The 17,906-nt window shown below is 39.6% G+C and overlaps 3 protein-coding genes across 12 annotated transcripts in view; 1 reads left to right on the top strand and 2 right to left on the bottom strand.

Moving 5' to 3' along the window:
• The window catches only part of BABAM2 (BRISC and BRCA1 A complex member 2), a 456,810-nt gene extending 442,615 nt beyond the window's left edge, over positions 1-14,195 (bottom strand). For 4 of the 7 annotated variants that reach the window (XM_057558632.1, XM_057558627.1, XM_007191359.2 and 1 more), the window contains exons 1-2: positions 13,471-13,625; positions 9,682-9,833 (exon numbers count right to left, since the gene is read on the bottom strand). In XM_057558632.1, the coding sequence (XP_057414615.1) occupies positions 9,682-9,809 (128 nt within the window). In that variant the 5' untranslated portion in view covers positions 9,810-9,833; positions 13,471-13,625. Of the gene's footprint in view, positions 1-9,681; positions 9,834-13,010; positions 13,441-13,470; positions 13,884-14,059 lie in introns of those variants that run through there. The other 3 variants (XM_057558629.1, XM_057558628.1, XM_057558630.1) reach the window with 3 other exon arrangements.
• On the bottom strand, positions 236-499 carry LOC114239032 (mitochondrial import receptor subunit TOM6 homolog). The gene has a single exon (XM_057558655.1). The coding sequence runs from the start codon at positions 497-499 to the stop codon at positions 236-238; it is 264 nt and encodes an 87-aa protein (XP_057414638.1).
• Positions 13,882-17,906, top strand: part of RBKS (ribokinase) — an 82,257-nt gene continuing 78,232 nt past the window's right edge. For 3 of the 4 annotated variants that reach the window (XM_007191355.3, XM_057558635.1, XM_007191358.3), the window contains exon 1: positions 13,882-14,067. In XM_007191355.3, the coding sequence (XP_007191417.1) occupies positions 13,973-14,067 (95 nt within the window). In that variant the 5' untranslated portion in view covers positions 13,882-13,972. The remainder of the gene's footprint in view (positions 14,068-17,906) is intronic. The other variant, XM_007191356.3, reaches the window with a different exon arrangement.

A 17,906-nucleotide genomic window follows, 5' to 3' on the forward strand; every position in this document is an offset into this window, starting at 1 on the left:
ATCCCCTGCAAAAACTTAGGAACTATGTACAGAACTTTACAGAACAGAAAACAACACTATAGCTGAAGCCTGACTGCTCACCAGTGATTGGTGTTCTGAGTGGACTCAGCGAAGAAAGGAAATCAGGCAGGGAAGGAAAGGTGCCCCTCTGGGCAAGTCTTATGATGGTCACAGACTGGAGGCTCTGTTTCTGGAAGGTTCAAGTACAGCACAGGGATTCTATGTGTCTTTTTGGCTACACTCCAGGCTGAGGGGCCATTAGTTTAATGTCACTCAAATTCCTGGCCAGCCAAACTCCCGCAGCGAAAAGTCCCAAGCTGAGGATCAAGTTCTTCCAGAAATCATTCCTATCAGTGGCGAAGTGGTAGACACCCTGAAGCCAATATCCCACGTCGTCCAGCATTTCAGGAGCTTCATTTGCCGAGCCGGCAGTGTTCATGTCAACCCCACTGGAAGCCACAGCAGCACTTTCGGGCTCCGCAAGGCCTCTCACCCCCATAACTACTTAATAAGATAATTATTAATATCATCCCCATTTAAGAGAAAGCACAGAAAGGGTATGTAACTTGCCAAAGGTCATAAGCTACTAAGCAGTAAAATCAGGATTCAAACTCAGACCTCATTGGCTGAAAAACCTACATGCTCACCATTATATCATGCTGTGATCCAACACCTCTAAAGATGGCTCACTGGGCTCCAGCCCCATCCACCTTGACTTCTGGCTTGTGCCTACCCAGCCCCTCTCTCCAGCCTTGCTTGAGCTCTTCTGGTCCTGGCTATGTTTCTTTTCTCCAAATTCTTAAGTATTCTTAAGTATTCTGATAAGAGATTACTGAAATATTAAATTTTCCAATATGTCTCCTGATTCTACTTTAAATTCTATAATGGCTTTCATATATGCCAATAAACCACTAAGAATTCCATATGGTAGCAGCCAAAGAATAAACACCTAGGAGGTTAACAGTAAATGTGCAGGAAGAAAACACAAATCTTTATTCACATACACAAAAATGGATGTGAATAAGAGAAATTGACCATATTCCTAAAGATGTATACTCAATATTATAAAGCAGGAATACTCAATATTGTAAGACTATGATCCAAGGGCCACTTACCTATTTTTTTAAATAAAATTTTATTAGAACACATTTATTCATTTTTGTATCATCATAGATTTTGTGCTACAATGGCAAAGCTAAGTAGTTGCAACACAAACAGTAAGGCTCAGCTAAGTAGCTGCAACACAAACAGTAAGATGGTAAATATTTTAATACCTAAAATATTTACTTCTGACCCTTTACAGAAAGTTTGCTGACCCTTGTTGTAAAGATGTCCATTCTCTCTAAATAAATAAAGAAGTTTTATGCAATGTCAAACTCCCAGCAGGTGAGACCACAAGTACTCGAACATATTATAAAGCTATAATAATTGAAAAGCTATATAATTGTACAAGGCAAATACAGACCATTGAAAAGAAATAGAAGGTCAGAAATAAATATAAGAATTTAGCATATAAGATGGCATTTCAAAATAGTGACTGAGTAAAGGATTTATTTTATAAACAGTGCTGGAGTAACTAGATAATTATTTAGAAAAGTAATAAAATCCCATTTCTACAGTGTATTATACACCAAAATAAATTCCAGATTAATTGACTACTTTTCAATAAAAATGAAACTATTACAGAAGAAAATATAGGTGGTCTCAAAGTAGAAAAGGCATTAATTGTGCAAAATGTTAAAAAAAATCCATGAAGGAAATAGATTTGACGACAACTTACAAAGTAAAAGTTTTGGCATATCAAAGATAAATACAAAAGGAGATTCTTTACAACCCCATGTTATAGCAAAAGATAGATACAAACTGAACAACTATCAATAATAACTGATTAAATTATAGTACATTCATACACTGGAATATTATGCAGAGATTAAAAAGGAGGCAGCAGCTCTATAAGTACTAATATGAAATAATCTTCAAAATATCAAGTTAATATGAATGTTTAATATGTTACTATATCAGTTATCTATTACTACATAACAAGCCATCCCAAAACTTAGTGGCTTAAGAAAACAATTTTTATTTCTCATCAATCTGTGGGTTGGCCAGTCAGTTCTGCTGGTCTCTCTCTGGCTCACCCACTCAGCGGCACTCAGCTGATGGGTTGGCTGTGGAGCTGAGCACAGCTGGGACAGCTGGGATACCTGAGCCATTCTTTCTAAAGGAAACTAGACCAGGAGACTCCTGAACATGGTGGTGGGGCTCTTCCACGAGAGTAAAACAGAACACAAGGCCTCTTAGGGCCTAGACTAAGAAGCCACACAACATCATTTTCACCACACTCTACTGGTAAAAGCAAGTCACAAAGCCAGCCCAGATTCAAGGGGTGAGGAAGTAGACTCTACCTGCTGATGAAAGGAAGGACAAAATCATATTCAAAGGAGAAGAGATAAATAAAGATAGGCAGGCTTTATCAGGAGCCATTACTGTAATAATTTACCACAGCTATTGCTTATAGAGAAATAAAAAAAAAAAAAAGAGGGCTTACATCTACAAAGAACACCTCTAAAAAGAAGTAAAAGAAGCTGGTAAGCAGTAGTTTCCTCCAGAGAAGAAAATTTGGGGAAAGGAATAGAAAGGAGACTTATCTTCTGCTTAATACCCTTTTGTATCTTTTATTTTTTTTATCTTTTATTTTTTTGTATGCTGTACATTTACTACTGCCTCAAAAATGAATGCTATTTAAGATATTCTGCATATTGAATAAATTAATTTAATTGAATGACACTGAAAACTTCGGGAAAAACCATCTGTAATACCTGTGACAAAAGGTTAATCTTCATAATATATAAAAAGTTTACAAATCAATAAGAAAAAGACAAATACCCCACCAAAAAAATGGACAAATGTCATGAATTAGTAATTTTCACACACACACACACACACACACACACACACACATGCAAACACATGCCAATAAATGAAGCAAAATAAAAGAGCAAATACCATTTCCATCTATTGAATTAGCAAGTAATATTACAAAATTTATAATACTGATATTATCAAAACTAGAGGAACTAGCATCCTCATGTACTACTAGTGGGAGTATAAATTGATAATACATTTCTGAAAACAAGTATGTGTATATTTACATATCCTTACATATAAATACAATAAACCAATATATTAAATACATCAAAAGCCTTAAAATTTACATACTCTTTGGTCTAATAACTGAAATTTTGCTGACACATAGGAATATATACATCCATAGAGGCACTTTAACTTTTTATAGCCCCAGAGAAAAGACCTCCAGATAATGAAACTGACAATCACCTAATAAAAAGGCCAGGTTTTTTACTGCCTGAAAAACAGTTCCTGGACCCAATTCCAATGTATGTGTGGAGGCTTCCCCATACCAACAGCAATTCTCACCCTACTGGTGTCTGACAATTCAACTCAATTCTGACACTATCTATCCAGAGATAAAATCAGATTCCACAGTTAAAGGGCTCAGTCCCATAAGACCACCTCCACTTCAGATGCCAGGGACCCACTGGCTATAAATCAGAGGTTCCCACCACCCCCTCCTCAGGTTCTATTAATTTGCAAGGAAAGCTCACAGAACTCAGGAAAAACCCATTTACTCACTAGATTACTGACTCACTATAAAGGGACATTAAAGGATCGAATCAACAGCCAGAACTTCTGGGTTTTTATGGCAGCTGCATTACATAGGCATGATTGATTAAATCATTGGCCATTAGTGATTGATTCAACCTCCAGCCCCTCTTCCCTCCCCAAAGGTCAAGGGGTGGGACTGAAAGTTCCAACCCTCCAAGCACACGGTTTGTTCTCCTGGCAACCAGCTCCCACCCTTGGGTGGGATCCAAAAGTCACCTTCCCTCAAGCATTTTCAGGAACTGAGGACAAGAGACCAAATACTACTTCACCGCTCTTGTCATTCAGGAAATTTCAAGGGTTTGGGAAGCTATGAGCCTAGAACTGTGGCTGAAGACCAAATATATATGAGATAAATATAAATCACAACACCACACTGCTTGATCACAATGCAGTGAGGCTCAGTAGTTGACAAGCCCACCTATGCTCAAAGAGCTTCAAATGCACATTTTAGAACCTCAGCCTTTAATAGACATGGACAGCCAAGAATCATCAGTTTAAGGAAAGCCACCAACATGAAAGACAGAGAGCAAAACAGAGATAATGCAAGGTATAGAAGAAATATTTAAACATTTTTTAAACAGTTAGTCAACTACACCTCAACTGAAAAAAAAAAAAACTACAATTAATATCCTACAGAAAAGAAAATACTGCATCCATAAAACAACAATATGTGTTGGGGGTCCCCAAGCTTACAGATCAAGGCCTCCAAAATTCAAAAGGAAGATGATGTGCAACCTACACTTTTGCACCTGCCCAAATTATCAACCAAGTTTAAAGTAGAATAAAGATATTTTCAGACTTGCAGGAACTCAAAAATGAACCTCCTCTTCTCCTTTTCTTAGGATGCTATTGGAGTACGTGCTCCAACAAAGCTAGAGGGCAAAACAAGAAAGTAAGATATGAGATTCAACACAGGAAAGAGGCAAAGGGAATGATACAGTGATACAATGAGAGCTGCCTGGCAGACCTAGACAACAATCAATCCAGATTAGAGCAGCTCCTCCATCAATCTTCTCACCTTCCCATGTCAGCAGATGGCATGACCATCTACCTACCCACTCACTCAAGCTAACAAAGAAGTCATTCTTGATTCTCTCTCAAAACCCAAATTTAACAAACCCATCATTTTACCTTCTAAACAGCTTATAAATACATTCACTTCTTTCCATCTCCATTGCCGCCACCATATTCCAACACTCCACCATCTCTCACCTGGTCTATTGTAATGGACAGCTAACTAGTCTACCTTATCCTGCACAAGCCATTTTCCATATAACAACCAGTGATTTTTTTTTAATATAAATAAGATCATGTCACTCTGCTTAAAATCCTTCAATAGCTTCTCATTCCACCCAGAATAAAATCCAAGTTCCCAAATATGGCCCACCGGGCTCTGTATAATCTGGCCCCTGACTTATCTTTAGAATCTCATTTCCCTCTCACACTCCCTCCCTATAGTCCAACCACAGTGGCCTTGCAGATCCTTGAACATGGGAAGCTTTCTCCTGCCTTTGAACATGGTATTCCCTTTTTACAGCAAATTCCCCAGCTCTTTGCTGAATTATCCTCATCTTTCATGATTCACCTTTAAATGTCATTTCCTCATAGAGAGCTTTTCTAACCATCAATTCTCAACTAGCCCCTCACCAGGTCAGTTTCCCTTCATTTCCTTTCCTCCATGAGTTAAAAAGAGGGGGTTTTGTTCAATGAATTACAGTACGTCATAATAGAACAGTATGCAACTATTTAAATGAAGTTATTGAGACTTCCCTGGGGGTCCAGTGGTTAGGACTCAGCACTTTCACTGCCATGGCCCAGGGTTCAATCCCTGGTCGGGTTACTAAGATCCCACATGCCACGTGGCGTGGCCAAAAAAATATATAATAAAATAAATGAGGTTAACAAAAAGTATTTAGGATATATGGTTAAGCAAGACAAGTTTTAAGTATTAGAATAAGATGGATGAGGAGAAATTTTTCTACCAGCTATCATGACATACTATAAAGTTGTAATGGTTAATACAGTGGGAACTGGCACAGGACAAGGGGGCTGACTGATCAGGACAGAAAGCCTAGAAACAGATCCATGAGTGATGTAAACTTGACTTAATAAGAGAGGTAGCATTGCAGAGCCACAGGCAAAGGATGACCTTTTCAATAAATGATGCTGGGACAACCAATTATCCATTAGGGGAAAAAACTATACTCCTATCTCACAATATATTTTACAGAAAAAATAAATTCCTATTTAAAGACCAAAAAAGGAAAACTTTAAAATTCTTAGAGAAAGATATATTACTTTTGTGTAGGACAGAATTTCCTGAAGTGGTCCCTTTCTCTCTCTTACAAATACACACACACACGGGCACAAATCTAAAAAGGAAAATATTGATGAATCTGACTTCATTAAATTAAAACTTCTGGACATCAGTAGCACCAAATTAAGAACATAAGCCACAGACTAAATGCAGATATTTGTAATATATGTAACTGCCGAAAGATTAGTATCCAAAATACGTAAATAATATTTTAAGATCAATAAAAATATATATAAACAATCCACTTAAAAGATGGGCAGGGCTTCCCTGGTGGCGCAGTAGTTAAGAATCCGCCTGCCAATGCAGGGGACACAGGTTCGCTCCCTGGTCCGGGAAGATCCCACATGCTGCGGAGCAACTAAGCCCGTGCACCACAACTACTGAGCCTGTGCTCTAGAGCCCGGGAGCCACAACTACTGAGCCTGCGTGCCACAGCTACTGAAGCCCGCGCTCCTAGAGCCTGTGCTCCACAACAAGAGAAGCCACCACAAAGAGAAGCCCACGCACCACAATGAAGAGTAGCCCCCCATCGCCACAACTAGAGAAAGCCCGCGTGCAGCAATGAAGACCCAACGCAGCCAAAAACAAATTAAAAAAAATTTTTTTAAAGAGTATTAAAAAATTAATTAATTAAACAAGAATCCTGGCCTTAATACTGACAGCCTAGCAACGGAGTTTAGAAACACACATAATCTTAGATAAGGTAGAAAGATTTAGTTGCCGTAAGAGAAATAAAGATGAACTGCGATTAAAAAAAAAACAAAACTTACTTTGCATAGATTCTTGCCTATCTATTCCTTCTGTGAGTCAGACCTAGAATATAGATACTCTGGTACCTCATCTCTTCACGGGCAAGTAGCTATATATAGTAACAAGACTGGTGCTTATGACCTCTAAAAATCAGTCTCATTTTATACCTTCCGTGTACACTGTGTCCTACAGGGTATGCACCATTTGAGTTAATAGAAATTCCAAATGTTAATCCCAATTCTCATAACTGAGTGCTGCTGATCTAAAAGAAAGGGAAATGCCAAAAGTGACACACCAAAAGAAAAAAATTCTCTTCTCTAACTCTGCCATTGTTTTGCTATAGAAACTTGAGGAATTCACACTTTGGTTGATGGAAGGATTGAGAAAAGAATTGTTAATGAGCTTCGAAAGAACTTTAATGAATCTTTCAGCCAAGTACTACATAAAAGGCATCAATAATGCTCTAGATTAATAAGGCTTTTCACATCATTTTATGTGTAACAGCTTCGTTAATGTAGGTAGAGGTATTTTTATTCTTTTTTTAAATCCAAAGAAAGTAAATTCCATAAATACTACACGTCATTAAACACTGTTTCAAATATTTTTCACAGAGCTAGTCCAGACAGAGCCAGGTTTAGTGGATTCATTTCAAATTGATCATCAGATCCACTATTTGCATTTAAACACTCAACTAAACATTCAGGATTTGGGAAGCACCAAAAAGGGAGTCTACAAAAAAGAAGTAAAGTGACCTTATGTTGATGAATCCAACTGTTCTCTCAGAATACCAATAAAAGAGTAGGAAGTTCAGGTTTATATGTTTACATCATCTTACATAAACCAGTCCCCAGTCCTCTGGCCATCAGTCCCCTCTCATGTCTTCAATACCTCTGAAAAGAATGTTTGTGACAAACTAAAGAAAAAAGACCTTTTTGCGTGTCCTAGCCATACAAGCCAGCAAACATCCCTGGTACACAGATGTGTTTTTTTAATGACAACTTTAATGAGATATAATTCACAAACTATAAAATACACCCTTATAGGTGCATAAATCTGTCATTTTTGGTATATTTACAGAATTGTGTAACCATCACCACTAACTAATTTTAGAACATTTTCATCACCCCAAAAGGAAACCCCAGGCCTGCTGATTAATTAAATTGAAGGTAATACCAGATCTTTTAAAAAGCAGCCTACCATTCCAATAAAATGTCCAACTAACCTAGTCTTCTCTAACTTACTACCTTATATCCAGGTCTTCAGCTTAGTCTGAAAATAGCAAGATTTGCAGAAGGCAAAAACAAAAGAGCTTAAAAAACAAAAGCTAAAAGAGAATCAAGAATGTAACGTTTCTAGTAAGAAAATGCTCAAAAAATGATGGGGATATGCTCAAAAGCCAACTTGACAGGGCTCTCAATGACAAAGGCTAGAACAATTGAGCGAAAAAAATAAATGAATATAGTATTTGGATTATAACCAAAAGAATAAAATAAATACCTAAAAATTCATACTGACATAAATAAATAACAGAATAAATAAATAATTGGGGGGGTGGGAAGGAATAGTGCTTCTTTACAGAATTCAAATTACTAAATGTGGGAGGAATAGGGACATTAAAAATCACCCCTATACAAGAACCACAGTAACAATTATTGCAGGCAAGAACAATTAATGGATGTTGAAATTAATGGACAAAAGTATGATGAGAAACAGAACATCTGCACAGTCTCAAAATGTCACTCCACAAGACACTTACAAATTACAAAGGGAAAGTCAGTTAACTTTACAGTAGAGAAACCTGGTACACACAATCTTAACCAAGTGGTCAAAGTTAATATACCAATAACTAGACTTATAAACATCATGTACTCCCTGATTTGATGCACTGAAAATGGTACAACATCTCTTCTGCAGTATTCTTGGGTGGAAAAATAATGTTTCTCACTCTAATAAAGGGAAGACAGTAGACAAACCTGTACTGAGCAACATTTTACAAAGTACCTAACCAGTGCTACCTTTAAAAGCTTAAAAATCATGAAAGACAAAGAAAGACAGGAACTGTCACAGGTTGGGAAGACTAGGAAGACATGACAACTAAATGCAATCTGTATCCTGGATTGGATCCTGGACCAAAGAAGGACATTAATGGGAAAACTGGCAAAATTCAAATAAGGCTTACAGAGTAATTATCAGCATGTAAGGACGCTAATTTTCTGTAGCATTTTTGTAACTTTTCTTTAAGTAAATGTATTTCAAAATAAAAAGTTGGGTTTGCTTTTTTTTTAATTGGGGTATAGTTGTTTTACAATGTTGTGTTAGTTTCTACTGTACAGAGAAGTGGAGTTCCCCATGCTATACAGCAGGTTCTTAGTAGCTATCTATTTTATACATATTAGTATATATATGTCTATCCCAATCTCCCAATCCATCCCACTCCCTACCCCCCGCTTTCCCCCCTTGGAAAAAGTTGGGATTTTAATGCAACATTTCTGGCCTGAGATATTACTGTTTCAACTCAGTTGTGAAAAATGACTCATTTTTGGCTATTATAACTTTCCTATTAGGAGAGACTCTATCAGATAATGTCAGATTTGCAATCTCAAATCCCAACTCTTACAGTGCATACTGAATTGCAGAAGACACAGCAAGAAAACAAGTCAATGATGAAAAACGCACTTGCTAAAAACCACACGGCACACTGTTAACAAACAGATATGCCTTTAAAAAAAAAAAAAAGAACATTCTGATCATAAAGCGATGGCCCACAGCACAGCTAAAACAACTTGAAACATAAAATGTCAAGAACTGGACAAAACCAGTCAACACGTGATAAGGTCATGACTTGATGAATTTCTGTGGTGTTCAATTTTTACAAGCCTGGTGAGAAAGGTTTGCTATTAGGTAAAGCTTGGATTGGTTCTGGTACATACCCTGATTTCAAGTCAGTTATCCTCAAACAGTTTGTAGCATCCAGTCCCACTTTCCCATTGCGGACCACGCTAGATATGAAAGGGGAGAGCATTGGAGAAATTCGGTTCAAGGCCACTTCCGGAGACATTTTAGCTTGACTTGCAAATCACCACTGAAAGGAGAAGGAAAGAATGATGATCAGAATATCCAAAGGAACGAGATATAACACGCTTCCTGGAAACTAGCACAGCACACAAAAGTATCTCTTGCATGATACCTCATTTCCTGTCTTAGAGCAGCCTCTTCCAATGACCCTCTGGAAGAATCCACCTCCCTACTGCTCACCTACTCAGGACGCAGACTTTTCAGGAGCAGCAGCAACCCCTGAAATCCAATTTCCTCCCCCTTTCCAAGCCAATTTCTACGTTGCCTCATTGTACTTAAAAGCTGTCCCACTCTATCTTACAACTGGCAGGTCCTACTTTAGTTGAAGCCTCAAGAAGTCTTCACTGACAATCCTCTTCCGCATCACACAAAACACACACACCACTAGGTTAGGAATCCCTCCCTCTGTGTCCCCACAAAGAGTAAGAACTTGATTGATAAAACTATGTAAAATTCTAGAAGAAGCATATCCTACTTGCAATTGGTACTTACTAGAAATTATTTACTTCTGCTATACCTCTCTTAATTACTTCCCCTCCACAGTGTATTATAATTACCTGCTTAGTGATCTCTCCCCTGCAAAACTTTTTTTTTTTAATAAATTTATTTATTTATTTATTTAGGCTGCGTTGGGTCTTGGTTGCTGTGTACGGGCTTTCTCTAGTTGCGGCGAAAGGGGGCTACCCTTTGTTGTGGTGCGTGGGATTCTCTTTGCAGTGGCTTCATTTATTGCGGAGCACGGGCTCTAGAGTGCAAGCTCAGTAGTTGTGGCACACGGGCTTAGTTGCTCCGCAGCATGTGGGATCTTCCTGGACCAGGGCTTGAACCCATGTCCCCTGCATTGGCAGGAGGATACTTAACCACTGCGCCACTAGGGAAGTCCCCTGCAGAACTATCTCGAATCCCTAGTGTTTAACAAAAGTACCTGGCACACACTAAGCACCCAATAAACATCTTTTAATAACTATGTGAATAAGGAGACAAAAGCTAGAGAAATATTTAGGTATGAAGAGAAGACATTATGCCCTCAAAAAATTTGGTAGAAGATAGCATATCTGAGATGTGGCAAAAATCTACTTAACAATTAAATCATGAAAGCACACACCTCTCCAGATATTAAGCAACACAAACTAACATGGATCTAAAAGTTTTTGACTTTAAGGCACTAAGAAGTTCTTAGACTTGAAAATACAAAAGTAAAACCAATAAATCATCTCTAAATTACTTGGAAACCCACGGGGCTGGAGGAGGGAGTACCTGAATTCCTCTTAATAGATTTCTAAATGAAAGCCTCCACTTTCAGAGGTGAGTAAGTCAATTTAAATGATCATTTTCTTCCTCGATCTGAAAGGGTAATCCCACATCAAAAGCAAATTAATTTCCTGCAAGTTACAATTACAAGTAAATGATGTTCTCGTTCTAGTTTTCATATATAATGCCATATGAGGATTTACAGCCCCCTGCTAAACGTTGAAAACTAGTACCTGTTTTAATCACTTCAGAGTAGTAATAAAGGGCAGTGATCTTTCAAAAAATAATAACACTGTGACCCTACATAGTGATGACACCCAGAAGTACCTCTGAAGCAGAAAAAGCTTTATACTTTAGTACTCAAATCATCCTTTCTGCAAATATAAAACGACCTCCTCTTCCGACCACTTAACAGATGATCTTCCTCCACCATTCCAATATTTCATCACAAAATAAGAATAAACATCTAATGCACTGTATTCAGTCATTAAAATCATGTATATTTTCATAACACTTTATCACTTATAAAGAGCTTCCATATACATTAGTGCAGTGGACCTTCACAACTCTGGACGGTAAGGCATATATTAGAATTCCCATTTCACAGATGATATAGATAACTTTTATAATTTGTCTTTGAATAGTATACTAGACCATATTATCACTTTGAAGTCTATTTTTTTCCTGTTCTGCAACATTTCCACTTTTATTTCTACCCACTGATGTCACAGTTCTTGAAAGGATGCTTATCTAGATCATATGCAAAACAGAAATACTCATCTTGGAAAAAGCAAAAGGACCTTACCTACATTACAAAATTATTCTTCCATGTATTTCCCCACAATACCTATTATTATTTTACCTCTCATTTCTATGAAAAAGGGAAACAGAACCAACACATTCTGAAAATCTACTGAGTATCAAGCACTATATTATCCATCTCTATCTGTAATTTTATTTACTTCCCAATAACTACCTTGTTCTCTGATTAGTATTATCGTTCCCATTTCACAGATAAGAAAACTAACGCTCGGCAAGACTAAGTAACTTGTTCAAAGTCACAAACCTAGCAAGCAGAAGGATCGGAATTCAAATTCAGATCTCTCTCAAAGTCCACTATACTCATCTTCTTCTCAAATAAACATAACTTCAATCACCAAAGAGAAAAGCATCAAAGTGAATTTATGTTTCTTTTAACGCATACATCTAGTAAAATGAACAAAAAGTCATGAATTTAAACTAATGGTTGCTTGACAACTAGAAACAAATTAGACTACTGTTGGCCTACTGCTGAAGCTGGCCGGAGTGATTCACTAGGCAAATGCTAAAGGGAACAAACCTTCTCCAGAAACCAAACTATACTTCAGGTGACAACACCCCATCCAATTCAGCAACTGTCATGACCTTAGAATGACACCTGAAGGAATGAATTTGTCTTTGTTTCCAGAACAGCCATAATACTATCTTTTGACAGTGCAAGATTTCATGCAGCATCAAAATGTTTCAACCGTAGCTGTTGTGACTTCTCTAAGGAAGAGGAAAAAAAAAAAAACCTGACTCCAAAATCAGAGGTCACCAAACAGCCAAAAATGATGGTTCTTTGGCTTTTGAGCCAGGGACACGGATGAGAGATCACCCCCCAGTAGTAGCTTTTACACATCAAAGCACAATAATAGATCCCAGATAGTCAAAATTTTACGGTGGCCAGCCTCCCTTGAATGCTAGTTGTGCATTTTCTATTTCCTGATTTTGACGTATAACATACAGAAGGAAAGTGCAGAAATACAATTTTTACAGGGGTCTGCTGCCTCAAGATAGGGTCACATGAGGTCCTTTGATGGGTAGTCTGGGGAATACAAAGACGTCTAAAGCATCGCCTAGTTTCTTGCAATTAAGATGGGATGACAAACACGGAAACATGTGCCCAGCTTACGTCATGGAACGGAAAGGGGTGGCGTCCTGCTGTGTCACGTCGACGTCATACAGCGCACGAGGGAAGTTACACTGGGGAAGCAATTTCTCCAAGGGGCAACATTCAAGAAAAACAAGTCGGCTCGAACCCAAAGAATGACCACCCCGCTTTAAAAGGGGACAGCTAAAAGGGGACGCTCTTCCTTCCCCCAAACTGTATGATTCCCTCATCAGGCGGGAAGGAGGGAGTCTGAGCTTATTCAGGGACCAGGGGGCGGGCTAAGTGTGGAGAGAGCAGCCTCTGGCCTTGGGGGCTCGTTCTTGAGGGGACCAGCGTGATGGGGATGAGCAGGGCATCTTTGGAACAGGGGCCTTCTCTATAGGAAGAGAAGGCGAGCCCTGGGCATATTTAAACCACGGTCCTCAGCGCCACCTGTGCGACTCGGGATCCAACCTCCCCGCACCAGCCCCAGTCCAGGTACCTGGAACTTAGTCCGATCGGTAACCGGCGACTACGTGGGGGTACAGGTTACCCGAGCGCGCCCCCGACCGACGCACCAACCTGCGCGCGCACCGCGGGCCAGATGCGTGCGCGTCCCCGGACGTCCTGCCCCGCCCCGCCCCCTCTGCGGCCCAGGAGCCGGGCGGCGTGCGCGTCCCCGGCCGCGCCAGGCCGGGCGCTCGGAAGGGCGTCCCCGCAGTGCCTGAAAGTTCTTTCCTCCGCGCCTGCTTCGTGCGCGGCGAGCTGCGCGGAGCGTGGAACGATTAGGAGGGCTCTGTAACGAGAGGCTGTGCAGGGAGACAATTCCTGGGAGAACTGGGGGCAGTAGGTGGGCGGGGTTATTTCGGGCATCCAGGTGGGCGACCCGCGTGGGCGTCCGGAAGGCCCGCGTCGTTAGGGAGCGTGGAAGCGGAGTCTCTGGTTACGGGGTCGGGCAAAGGTTAAAGGGCAACCTCCAGGTGGGAGAGCGCCGACTTTGCGCAATGGCCGCCTCTGGGGAACCCGGGAGGCAGTGGCAGGAGAAGGTGGCGGCGGCGTTGGTGGTGGTGGTGGGCTCCTGCATGACCGACCTGGTCAGGTTAGTCCGGGGCCCTCACGCAGAGTCTGCGGCTGGAGCGAAGGGCGGACTGCGCTCTCTCTTTTCACTGCCTTGGCACTGGGGCTTTGGGGATGGAGAGTGTTGACTTGTGGTGTGAGCTCCAGGTTTCCCCAGCCCGCAGCGTGCCTTGATAGGGTAGAAGAGGCAGGGTTTGAGTTTGTAAACGTAACTGTCAGATGAGGGAACATAAAGGCCGGGGTGTAGGGAAAGCTCTGGTGTAACTAGCAGCGCCTCCAAAGACCTGCTCCTGTTTTCTTGACCAGGCTGCTGAACTGTCCTCTGGCTAGCCGAGTGACTTTGGCCACGTCATTTTACCCCCGAGAATGTGCCCGCCTCACAGCGTTGTTTTGAAGACTAAATGAACTAATGTGTTTTGAGCTATAATATTATCCAGATTGGGTATTATTCGTGTGAACGTGTATAAAATGAGTGGAGCAGAGGTCAAAATTTTAGGCGGTCATCTTTCACCGTATTGATTGTCGGCTTTCCCGCATTTCATCTTTACCGCTTATTTTTCAGTATTAGAGTAACCATAGATTACCTATGGCAAACCAAGTGTGAGTCAAAATAAAAACCCGTAAACACAATATTTACAACCATTTTTTAAAAAAGTGATCAAATAAACAAAATATGCTAGATGAAAATAGTTGAGAGTGAGATTGGATGAAGAGATCTTCCCAATTTATCTTTTTTTTTAAATGAAAATGGCTTTTTTGATTATAAAAGCAATGTTTGTTTATTATAAAGAAAAAAAAACATATCCCAAGAAATCCTACCATTTAGGTTGCTTCAGTTTAATTTTTTGGTGAGTGGCATTTTAGATATAATACTATTTTTATATTATAAAAATAAAAAATGATTATACTACAGTAAGACTTTATCTGTCCTGCAACCTTGCTTTTCCGAAGGATAGCCTAGAACCTGGAAATATTAAATAAAAAGGCCTTGGGACAATCAGAATAAGTCACCAAATCCCTGCACTAAACCACCTGTGTTTTACTTAGAAAATAGTTTTAGGGTCTTCACATAACCAACTTAATCTTATATTGCTTAAAATGTTTATAAACTAGGTTATCACATTTCCAGACCGAGATTAGAAAGGTGGAGATTAGAAAGGGGGAGAGACTGCAAGGGGCAGTTATAGTAATCACCAAAAACTTGAGTGAGGACAGTGTATCAACAAGCAACAAAAGAGTTTTAAATGCCAAGAGCCCGGGGAATTCCCTGGCGGTCCAGTGTTTAGGACTCTGCGCTTCCACTGACGCGGGCCCAGATTCAGTCCTTGATCAGGGAACTAAGATCCCACAGGTGTGCAGCGTGGCCAAAAAAAAAAAAAAAAAAAAAAACCCACCAAGAGCCTTTTTTTCCCCACAGATATTTGAGCTACATTGTGCCAAGATAGATGTGCTTCCTTTAGTGACAGAACATAAAGTCCAATCTAGTTCTGGACATTTGGTGAAGAGGCCTACACATCTTTCTCTAGAGCTAGAGTCAGCAAACCTTTCTGCAAAGGGCCAGATAGTAATTATTTTAGGCTTTCTGGGCCACATTTGGTCTAGGTCACATATTCTTTTTTATTTTATTTTTTTTAACAGGTATAGAATGTAAAAACTATGCCTTACAAAATCAGCCTGCAGGCCATAGTTTGCTGACTGCTGTCTAGAGCATCACCGTCTGACAGCTCACTATAGTAATTGATGTTACTAGCAATGACTCTTTTCAAGAAAAGGGAATATGGTAATCGTTAAATTTTATATACAAATGGGGCACGTGTTTTATTTTAGAAATAGTTCCATCAAATATACTTAAAGTTTAGTTACATAAAGGAATAAACCTTCAGATATCTAAAATAATTCATTCCTTAGAAAATCCATCTAGCTAAAATTTTACCATAATTCTATACATGAAGTACAGAAGAGAAAGAAAGCTAAATAATTTTCCCATGCACCCTCCCTGAATAAGAATGCCAGGGTTAGAATTCAGAGCCACCTTCCTGTTAAACTAAGAGCTTTCTGTGAAGCTTGACCATCACACATTAACGCTAATTATAGTACTTTCTAAGATGAATACTCTTCAAACTTTGGGGAGGGCAGGGTCTCAAATGCCCATGTTAGCATCTGTCAGGATTTAAAAGCTTATTTCAGAGCTAGAGGAATTTAGAGATTATTTATAATCTCTAAATCTCTTCAGTTTATAGATGAGTAAAGTGAGGTCCAGAGAAGAAACTCTTACATTGTGGATAACCTTTCCTTTTTTTTTTTTTAATAAATTTATTTTATTTATTTATTTTTGGCTGCATTGGGTCTTTGTTGCTGTGCAAGCTTTCTCTAGTTGCGGTGAGCGGGGGCTACTCTTTGTAGCGGTGCGCGGGCTTCTCATTGCAGTGGCTTCTCTTGTTGTGGAGCACGGGCTCTAGGCATGTGGGCTTCATTAGTTGTGGCTCGCGGGCTCTAGAGCGCAGGCTCAGTAGTTGTGGCTCACGGGCTTAGTTGCTCCGTGGCATGTGGGATCTTCCTGGACCAGGGCTCAAACCCACGTCCCCTGCATTGGCAGGCGGATTCTTAACCACTGCGCCACCAGGGAAGTCCCTGGATAACCTTTCTAATTTCTCTTCTCTTGCCATTTTCTTTCCTTTGTAAGATATCCAGGTTTCTGTTCTTCACATGAGTCACTATTAAAACTTTTTATTCCCCTATAGATTCTCTCCCACGACTTTACTAACAAACTTTTCATGATTTCTTTTCTGATTACTTCTGCCTCTGAAGATATTTACAGAATACCTGAGTATAGGATTTTTATTTAAAAGCCTGCTTCTGTGATAAAATTGGGTCCAACTTCACTGGTTATGATACATATCATGATTGTATTATTTTTCTATTGCTTCTGTAACAAATTACCACAAACTTAATGGCTTAAACAATACAAATTTAATACTTATAATTCTGCAAGTCAGAAGTCTGACACAAGTCTCACTGGGCTAAAATCAAGTTGTAGGACTGCGTTCCTTTCTGGAGGCTCTAAGGGAAATCTTTTTCTTGCCTTTTCTAGCTTCTAGAGGCTGCTCACATTCTAGCTCATGGCCTCTTCCTCCATGTTCAAAGCCAGCAATGTCATCACTCTGACACTCATTCTTCTGCCTCCCTCTTCTACATTTTAAGAACTCTTGTGATTTCATTGGGCCCAAATGGATAATTCAGGATAATCTTGTTATTTTAAGGTAGCTTATTAGCAGCCTTTATTCCCCCCTTGTCGTGTAACATTATGTATTCACAAGTTCCAGGGATTAGGATGTGGACATCTTTGAGGCAGGGTTGGTCTGGGGGTGGGGCATAATTCTGCATACCACAGTGATTAAAGTCAAAAAATCTTATAATACTTAGAGCTTGGAGAATCATTGAAGCCTATCAGTCCATCCTCCACATTTTACAGATGAGGTAATTAAGAGAGGGTAAATGACTCACCCCAAATCATACAGCCAGTTAGTGGGAACCCAGGTTTCTCAACCTTTATCTTTCCATTATGTCATTGTACCTCTAACTCTGGCTCATATTTATTGCCCTTTTCATGTACAGTTCATTTAAGGGCTTATAATCTGTGCATTCATTAAGTGTTTACTTTGTAAGCTGGCAAGGAATAACAACTAAGGGTTTATAATGTTCAGGTCTAAAGATAGTATCGTCATTACTGTTCCTTACTTCCTATCTAAGTTTAACCATAACCAGCCTGGACACCCATGCCTATACTGTAAAATCACTTTAGAAATAAAACTACTTCAGTAACTAAGCCCTCTTGGATGGCATCCAAGTCCAACTCACTTT

The sequence above is a fragment of the Balaenoptera acutorostrata genome, chromosome 12 (assembly GCF_949987535.1).
Source record: "Balaenoptera acutorostrata chromosome 12, mBalAcu1.1, whole genome shotgun sequence".
In the NCBI taxonomy this organism is placed as follows: domain Eukaryota; kingdom Metazoa; phylum Chordata; class Mammalia; order Artiodactyla; family Balaenopteridae; genus Balaenoptera; species Balaenoptera acutorostrata.